The following is a 9,472-nucleotide window of genomic DNA, read 5'->3' on the forward strand; positions in this document are numbered from 1 at the left end:
TCCTGTGGCTATGATTCTGATAGCGGTGAGTGTGCTTCAGTTAGAATACCTAATTGTTGGTTACAGTCACTGTTCCGCCTTCCACACTGGATTCTCAGATCAAAGGATGTTGGGTGGGGAGGCTGCCGACAACCCATCCATTGAGCGGATTTTGGCCTGTTCATCTGGAATTTGCTCTGTGCATGACCAGCTAGAGACTATATAGGTATGAAATGATTGCTTGGCCAAATTGGGAAACCATCATATATGGACTTGTGACCTGCAGAGACGTTCCTGGACTCTTCTATCTCTGGGGTCAATCGGAAAGATGAATAGGCACTCATTTTTGGACTTTCCCTTTCTAAAGTCATGGCCATTTATTTCTTGTAAGCCAGATAAGACCAGAAGGATACTATAAATCGGGGGTCCCTAAATGGCGGACTGTGGTCTGGACACAGATCGAGTGGCGGTTCTGTCCAGACCGCAATCGGCAACTTGCACTGGGTTATGGCTGGCTGACGGTAGATACACCAGCCTTTGAGGCCGGTGCATCCATGGCCAGTCATAACCCAGTGCAGCATCCCTCTGCTTCAGTCATTGGTTGCTAGGACCGCTGGTGATTTTCTGGGGGCCCAGTTCCATGGCAGATGGTGTCAGAATGGAGAGTGGGAGCAGACTGAGGAATGTCCATTCCAAGCCCTGGTTCACACCTAGGTGTTTTTGAGCAGTTTGAAAATTAACTGCCCAACACAAGAAATCCCATGATCTTCAATGGCCCTGGTTCACACCTGAGCAGAAAGACACCAGAAGAGATATAGGAGCTTCTTTGGGCAGTTTAAAAGCACTTTTCCTCCCCAGAGGCTTGATTGGAAATGGCCAGAAACGCGCAACAGAAGCATGTTGCACGTTTTTGCACGTTCTTCCATTGCTCACAATGATTTATGAGCTGCCAATCAAGATGCGCGTCTTCATGTTAAAACGCGCATACAAATGTGCACAAAGCGCATAAACATGCAAATAACATGCTGATAACACGCAAAAACAGTGCCACCTCGGTGTGAGCCAGGGCTCAATCTGCTCTGTGATCAATGAGAACACAAAAAAAGATAAAGCGCAATCCTGTGGGCAAACTTCAATGGGATGGCTGATGTTAGTAGGTGTGCAAAGCTCCTCACTACAGGGAGAGGACCCTGTCTATTCGTAACTGCAGTTTTGAGGCTTGAAAAAGAGGTTAACCCTCGAAACGCGTAGCCAGCCACTGGAGACACCCGACAGTCACAGACTTTGCGATCCACCCCGGCGCACGGCGTTCCCCAGCCGGGTATAGCTCCTCCCACTCTTTATCCGTTCCTGACCGACGCGGTCCGGCCAGCCAAGAACGCGGGCGGCCATACTGACACGCACCCCCAACAGACCAACCTCTCATACCACCAGGGACACCACCGGGTCTCGGCGACCCAGGATCTGTCTAATGAGGGCGCCGCACAGACCGCAGAGAAGCTTCCAACTGTAAGTCGGCTTGCTTTAACAGTACGGCATACACCCAGTTCTTACACACCAAGATCCACCATCTTCCCCCATCGCATAGATCTACTAGATCCACTCCGTTCACGTCACTCCTGGTAGTTGCGCTCCTGTCCTTTGAGTTTTTATCTGTGATCAATGAAGCACTGTGCTTCCTGCTTTAGACCTGTCAGAAGCCGGCTGAAGCGCCGATTACACAGGTGATCAAGCACATTCCCATGCTTGATTGTATTGGAGGGCAGGAGAGACATTAGAGGTCTAATAAACTCCTGATGTCTCCATAAAGAGACCCTATCACCTCCAAATGCTGTCATTTCACATATGCAGAGAAGGACTCTTCTCTGCATATGTGAAAACTAGAGTCCTCCCGTTACCCTAAGCTCAGTATACCGCGAGCTACAGCTCGCGGTATACTGAGACGCCGCAGTCGGAGCGGATCCCGATGCAGATGATGGGATCCTCCCAGCTGCGTGAGTGACAGCTGGCTCTGCCTATCTAGAGGCAGAGCCAGCTGTACCTGCCCCCTCCCCCGTCAGTTCTGCCAGTCAGCGCTGGCAGATCGGAGCGGGGAGAGGGGAATCCAGCCCCTCCCCCTGTCACGGCAGAGAGCCGTGACAGGATCGAGAGGTGAGCGAACCTGGTATGTGTTCGCTCACCTCCTGATCTACTGAGCCGACCTGTGACAGTCTCATTGTCACAGGTCGGCTAGAACTATGAGGTGAGTGGAAATCACTCATCTCATAGTTCTCCTTTAAAAGGGAAAAATCAGGGGTCTGTTTAGATCCCTAATATTTCCCAGAAGACCCTAAAAGTAATGTAAAAAATTAATAAATAAAAATGGCGTTAAATGTCTGCCCCGGGCGCCCATAACTCTGGTTACACCACTGCAGTAGGGACATGGACTGAGTAACATTGTCATCAAGCAGAGGTCTAAATTCAATCACTGTCCCACCATGAATTTGAATTCCCTACCCCTGGTTATAAATTGTCATCCTTTATATTGTGATTGATCTGATCTATTCATGCACTGTCATTACTGGCCACCTCTCACAGGCCTGCGTCTGTATCACTGGCTGAGCTGCTGTATCCTATAACTAATATTACAAATGTTAGCAGCCATGTAATAGTGCTCACAGAGTACGAGGGTGGTCACGTCCCCCGCCTGTATAATAAGGGTATTACTATCCCACTGGTGGCCGATGCTGGTGAGCTATTTTCAGACACATTTGTCACTTGTAATTCTGCAGGTGCTGCTGTAAATCCTGCTCATGTTGTGCGGTTGGGGCACAGCAGATGGTGTGATTGGATTAGTGGCGGATCAGCAGCTCATTGTTTACCTGCTGCCGCCTGATCTGTCCGCGCTGGCCCAGCCTTCTGTCCCCTCCTGCTCACCGTAGCGTCCACGGTTGCTGGGCAGCGGCAGGCTTTGTATAGGCGGATATCATGGCGAAGACTCATCAGGAAGCCGTGCTGGCTGCTTCATGTGTGCAGACCCCGGTCCATCCACACACCCGGACCCCGCTCACCTTGTACGAGAGGCTGGAGGAGGACAAACTGCGCCTGCCACGAGGGGTGAGAACTTCCCGAATATCTGCACAGGCAGCCAGTTCCGTGCAATCACCATAGTTGTCAGGGCAGTCTCTGCTTCTGCGCCCGTGTCCCTCCCATCTTCAGTCACTGCTCAGCCTCTGCATACCATTGATACCAATGTCCAGGGCAGGATTTACCATAAGGCAGTGCCTACAGGTGCCCTCCATGGAGGGGCGCCATGCATGTACCTACTGTGCCTAATTCCCGGTGTTGTGTCAATATAAAACACCGGTAATAGCAAGGAGGGTGCACTCTGCACAAAATGCACCCTTCTGCTCCTAGACCAGTAGTGCGTACAGGAACTGCCAGCTTAAACAAACGCAGTGCTGCGTAAGGCTTCGCTGTAAAATGCCTGTCTGATGCTGACATGCGTTTAGGGCAGCCTTCCACGACGCCAGAGTCCTTCTCTGCATATGTGAAAGCGGGCGGTAATGCCGGCGGCTCAGGCTAAACAGATTTCCATTCGTGCCCACAGGCGACCAAAATGGAAATCCAACCCTGCCAATGAGCCGTGATTTACATATAAATAGTCATGATTTATTAATATGCAAATACATGTCATTGATGTGTAAATTCAGCTGTTCATTGATATGTAAACCCTGCCCCTTGAAGTCCTGCCCGCTGCCACAGTTAAAGTGATATTAAACCCTCCTTTTTTTTTTTTTATTCAGTAAAAACGACGACAGTTACTTATTAATCTTATTATAATGAAAACTGCCCCATTTAATTTAATTTCTGTGGGTAATATACCCTGGCCCCTCCCCTCCTCTTTACAGGTGTCTCCTTTGCCTAGCAGGTTGCAAAGGAGACACCCGTGTGTGCGCGCTCCTGGCCCGGAAAACTGAGCCAAGCTGTGCGCGTCCATTAACTACACAGTGCTTGGCAAGCCACGCCCATGCTCCCGCCTCCTTACAGTTATTTGACAGGCAGCAGCCTAAGGCTGGGCACACACCTTACAACCATCGCAAGACCTTTTGTCTTGCGATGGTTGTAAGGTACTTAAAAAAACGTACGATCTGCCCATCTTGCATAGGCAGATCGTACTTGCGATGATCGCAATGCCGAACGCGCAGGTTGCGCTTGCGCACACCGGCCCGTATGGCTATTATCGTACGGACATGCCACAAACCCGCCGAACATCGTACGATGCTCGGCGGGTTTTCGTACATGTCCGTAAGTTAAAAGTCGTGCGACCTTACAGTAGTAGAGGTCGCACGGCTTCCACACACCTTACGATAATCGTATGATCGCGGGATTTCCCACGATTATCGTAAGGTGTGTGGGGACCTTTACTCTGCTCTGTCCTCAGTGGTCTCCGGATCCCTCCTCCACAACCCAGAACTTAGGGGAAGCAGCATGATCGTCTGGGAGCCGGCAGCGGTGGTCACGGACCATAGGTAAGTGTTTGGGGGTAGGGGGACATGGAAAGGTACTGGGACGTTTTTAAAGAAGGACTCCAAGCAAAAGTGTCCTTAACCCTTGCAGTGGGGCTAGCCCTGTGCTGCAAGGGTTAAGTGCTCGTTTTTGTCTAGGTGCTAGAAAAAAAGTGATGCTTACCCGAACCGCTGAGCCTCGGCTTCTCCAGTCACTGAACCCTCTCTCCCGCTATGTTGCAGCATTGGAATCTTCCTCTGCGTCTTCACGTCTATACACTGTGTATAGAATACCAGGAACCCGTCTAAGAACAAGCCGGCTCTGATGATTTTTAAAAAAAATTTTTAAACACCTACACAAAAACGAGCACTTAACCCTTGCAGTGCGGGAGTTGCCCCCAGGCTACATTGTAATCTACTGGCTGTAGGAAGATATCCTAGCTTACAGTACCATGCGCGAGGTGCGCTGCCATGCCATTAATTTGCCATCAAATTTGCTGGAACAGTCCCACTGTTTCGATAATTGTCCTGCGATGCCAGGGTCCTGGGAACACAGGGCGCAGCTTGCTGGGGTCAGCAATAGGGTAGTACAGGGGATCCCTGTCAGTGGTGCTGCTAGTGCCAGGACAGTGTGAAGAGAAGGAGCTGGTGCACCGTCTGGGACCCAGGACCCAGGTGCTACCTGTTGCAGCTGTAGAGCCAGCACAGCCAGGGCCGCCTATAGGGGGATTAGGTAGTATGCTTGTAAGTCATCGGTCCGGCAGGGGCTGCTTTTGGGCTGCCCTAGTGCAGCATCTACTGCACAGTTCAGGGACCCCTGCATGCACTACCTCACTCTCTACACAGCACATATCTGTGTGCTTGAACAGCATGGTCATACTTTCAGTTCACACAGGCGTAACAATGGCCAACCCCCTCTGTATACAACAATGCTGGGGCTAGGCGCACACTAATGGTCTCCAAGCAACCAACCTTCTTACTCCTTCCAGCATCTTCAGCACCGCTAATTCCCAACAGTTCCCTTTCTGAATTTACCGTTATAGGGAATAAACCACGATATGATGATTAAACCAGCCGTACTCAGACAAGGCACCCAATGCAAAGATGTCAAGGTGCACCTCCCAACCCTCCTTACTTAACTGAGACAGATGGAGCTTCTACATTCGCACTAACAGTGGACAGTACGGTGCAGAGTACAGAATTGAAAGCCTCCACTGCCCGTAGGGTTACCACCGTTTGGTCCAAGGACAACTGAACAGGGTGGGGGGAGGTGTTGCAGAGTTGTTAAACCAGTATGATGTGATCTTAAACATGCCTTGTTCTATAAGTGTCTTACCTACATCACAGCTAACAAATGATCTTGCTCCCCAGGATGATGTTAGTTCATGTTCTGATGATGAAGGAGACCAGCCTTTCATGATGAAGAGTTCAAAGGATTGGGTTCTAGATATTTCAAGAACTGATCACTCAGACAAAGAGTATTACATGAAGGTGGAGAGACTGAAGGATGCTCACATGCAGAGCATGGAACAGCTGGAGAGAATGTACAAACATAAACTTAACCTTAAAGGGGTCCACAGAGGTGATCCTGTTGTCAAGAGTACTTTTCGGTATGTAGGTTTGTTATTTATTTTATTACATATACTTACAGGTGAAACTCGAATAATTAGAATATCGTGCAAAGTTCATTTATTTCACTAATGCAACTTAAAAGGTGAAACTAATATATGAGATAGACTCATTACATGCAAAGCAAGATCGTTCAAGCCGTGATTTGTCATAATTGTGATGATTATGGCTTACAGCTCATGAAAACCCCAAGAACCCCAAATCCACAACCTCAAAAAAGTAGATTATTACATGCAATCAATAAAACAAGGATTGTACATAGAACAATATCGGACCTCTGAAAAGTACAAGCATGCATATGTACTCAGTACTTGGTTTGGGCCCCTTTTGCAGCACTTACTGCAATTACGTTTGCATGATATTCTAATTATTCGAGTTTCACCTGTATATCTGTGTGCAGTTGCTCACATGTCCAGTTTTTGGATTTGTGAGATCTGCACAATGAAAAATTCTTCATAATTAAAATCTCCTCAGTGTGGTTCCTCCTATCTGGTTTAACCATTCTGAGCAGGTGGTAGCAAAAAAAAAAAAGTGATTTTCTATAGTGAAATAAGTCCCTAGAAGCAGCAATGACTGGCAACTGTTCAGCTATTCAAAATTATTGAGGAATAGAGGAAAGCTTTGCTGTGTGATGGAAGTGTCCCCAAACACCCTTTAGATGTGTTTGCTAATCATTCATCCTTGCAAGAGATTGGCAGCTTGCATGTGTAGTGGTACTCCGGGTATTGTGGTTGAAGAGAAATGCATCAATCATTACCAGCCACCAGACAGGAAATCTGGCCTGGCATAGCTGTAGAGCAGGGGTGCCCACAATTTTTGTGTTAAGATCTACTTTTCAAATGACGAGGTACATGAAATCTACTAATAAAAAGAAAACCCCCTCGCTCTCTGTCTCTCCTGGCTGTCTCTCCTTGCTCATCCTCCTGGCTGTCTCTCCTCTCTCTCCTGGCTGTCTTTCCTCGCTCTCTTTCTTCTGTCTGTCATTCCTAATTTTTTTTCTCCTGGCTGTCTCTCTTTGCTCTCTTGGCTGTCTCTCCTTGCTCTCTCTCCACTGGCTGTCTTTCCTCTCTCTCCTGCCTGTCTCACCCCACTCTCTCTCCTGGCTCACCTTGCTGTATTTTGCAACAGGCTGTGTAAACTAATATTCTTTGATGTAATACATAGCACTTCAACCACCAGTATCCACCAGAAAGGTGTCAGGGAGCTTGGCTCAGCAGACTCAGGCTAATAGGTAATCATGTGTGCACTGCTAAATAAATATACCAAAATGGAATAAAGGGGCCGCCATCACACCCTTTGTGATCTACCAGCATCAGCTTTGAGAGCTACTGGTAGATCACGATCTACCTAATGGGCACCCCTGCTGTAGAGTGTTCAATAGGACTCCCAGGGAACAGCCTGAAAAAGGCAACATTTTATATGTGTAAGTTTGCTTAATTTGCCTGCATACCGTGTTTCCCCGAAAATAAGACACTGTCTTATATTTTTTTGGGCTCAAAAAAACACACTAGGTCTTATTTTCGGGGTAGGTCTTATTTTCTTTTAATGTCCAACAATCCAAAACAAATGCAAATCCAAATTAAATAATCCAAAATGGCAAAGTTAAGAATAGGGTGATCAGGGCAATCAGGGGTGCAGTACCTTTCCAAGAGCAATTTGGTAACCAATCGCTGGCCAGAATGAGCGAAGCACACTTTCACTATCATTCCTCATAGGCGGAGTGCATTTGGTATCACTCCGCCTGTGACAGGAGCCAGCGATATAGAGGAAGCATCGGCTTATGGGGCTCTGCTCCTTCTGCTGCCCCCTCGCCTCCTCTAGCGCTGGCTTTCATGGCACCGCTGATTCTCCCCCGCGGCTCTTCAAGTTTCCCCTTATGCCACCACCGGTCCTGGGAAAGGTCACAACTAGGTCTTATTTTCGGGGTAGGTCTTATATTTTAGCAATTCCCAAAAATACTACTAGGTCTTATTATCAGGGTAGGTCTTATTTTCGGGGGAAACAGGGTATATTAAAGGAGCTATTGTATGGTTACAAGGAATGGTTTCCCTTTAATAGTGCATTTAATAATAATTTAATAATAGCCGTCCTTTTTTTTTTTCTCTGCACCCATTCCTTTGCTGCATTGGTCTTCCCATGCAGTATAGCAGCCTTGCCTTGAATACTGAAGCTCCTGTTCTCTGAGAACTATTTCTCAGAGTTTAGCCTTTATCTCAGCACTACTCAATGTTTTGTGGTCTGTCCAAACACCTGTCCTACCCAACACTTATGATACCACCACATCTGCTGACAGAACAATGAATATGGTTTCTTACATTCACCACCATTCTGTCCTTTCTTGCAGCAGCTACTGCAGCCACTTCAGCAATACAAAGGTTGATGGAAGTTTATTAGTACATTCCTGGGAATCATAAAATATTTCCAGTTACAATTTCTAAACACAATTTTCATTGACTGCTTGCATGGCATTTCTATGTTTGTGATATGTATCTAATAAAATGTATTTTAATATTTGTTTATTCATTACTGTAACTCTGGAACTTTATAGGAAACACAGCATGCACCCCCCAGTGTTCCTGATGCTCTGCTGTCATGAGAAGATTATGGAAGCTGCTGTTACTGAGCTCTCGTTTGTCAATGCTCGCTTCCTGGCTGTCATGTTAATGCTTTGGCTTCAATGCTGTCTGCGTCACTGACCTGGAACAAGTATAGAAATAAGGAGCGTTGACACTTTTGTGACAGTCATTTAAAGCCTATATCTGGGCAAACAAAAAACCTCCCCTCAAATTGGGATTACCCCCGGACTCCAAAGGGTTAACTCTTTATGCCTAGGGGGCTGGAATAAAGCAGTTTTACTTACCTTATCCCCGCTGTGACTGGCTCCAAGACTAGCACTCGCAGCCTCTTCCACCCTCCACTCTGGTGGTCAGATCCCCACTGAAGTCATCTCATCTAATGCAGGGCACGCAGACCTGCATTACATGTGATGATGCTGAGGGACAGTCCATAAGCCAGAGAGTGGAAGAAAGAGGGGTGAGCACCGACTGCAGGGGGAGTGGGGATCAGGTAAGTAATTCTGCTTTAAAGACTCCCCTAGACATAAACAAGCAGTTAACCGTTGCAGTGTGGGGGTATCCCCACTGTATGGGGAGGGTTTTTCTTTTGTGCAGATATAGACTTTAAAGCATGCTTGTTCTGGGTCTGTGATTCAAAAGTACTTAAAGGAGAACTATGAGATGAGTGATTTCCACTCACCTCATAGTTCTAGCCGACCTGTGACAATGAGACTGTCACAGGTCGGCTCAGTAGATCGGGAGGTGAGCGAACACATACCGGGTTCGCTCACCTCTCGATCCTGTCACGGCTCTCTGCCGTGA

The 9,472-nt window shown here is 47.6% G+C and overlaps 1 protein-coding gene across 1 annotated transcript in view; it reads left to right on the plus strand.

Moving 5' to 3' along the window:
- The first annotated feature begins 2,919 nt into the window (after positions 1-2,919).
- The window catches only part of FAM161A (family with sequence similarity 161 member A), a 15,158-nt gene continuing 8,605 nt past the window's right edge, over positions 2,920-9,472 (plus strand). The window contains exons 1-2 of the mRNA XM_018555560.1: positions 2,920-3,075; positions 5,838-6,076. Coding sequence (XP_018411062.1) covers positions 2,947-3,075; positions 5,838-6,076 — 368 coding nt within the window. The 5' untranslated portion in view covers positions 2,920-2,946. The remainder of the gene's footprint in view (positions 3,076-5,837; positions 6,077-9,472) is intronic.

This window comes from Nanorana parkeri, unplaced genomic scaffold, assembly GCF_000935625.1.
Source record: "Nanorana parkeri isolate BGI_ZX_2015 unplaced genomic scaffold, ASM93562v1 scaffold11, whole genome shotgun sequence".
Lineage (NCBI taxonomy): Eukaryota > Metazoa > Chordata > Amphibia > Anura > Dicroglossidae > Nanorana > Nanorana parkeri.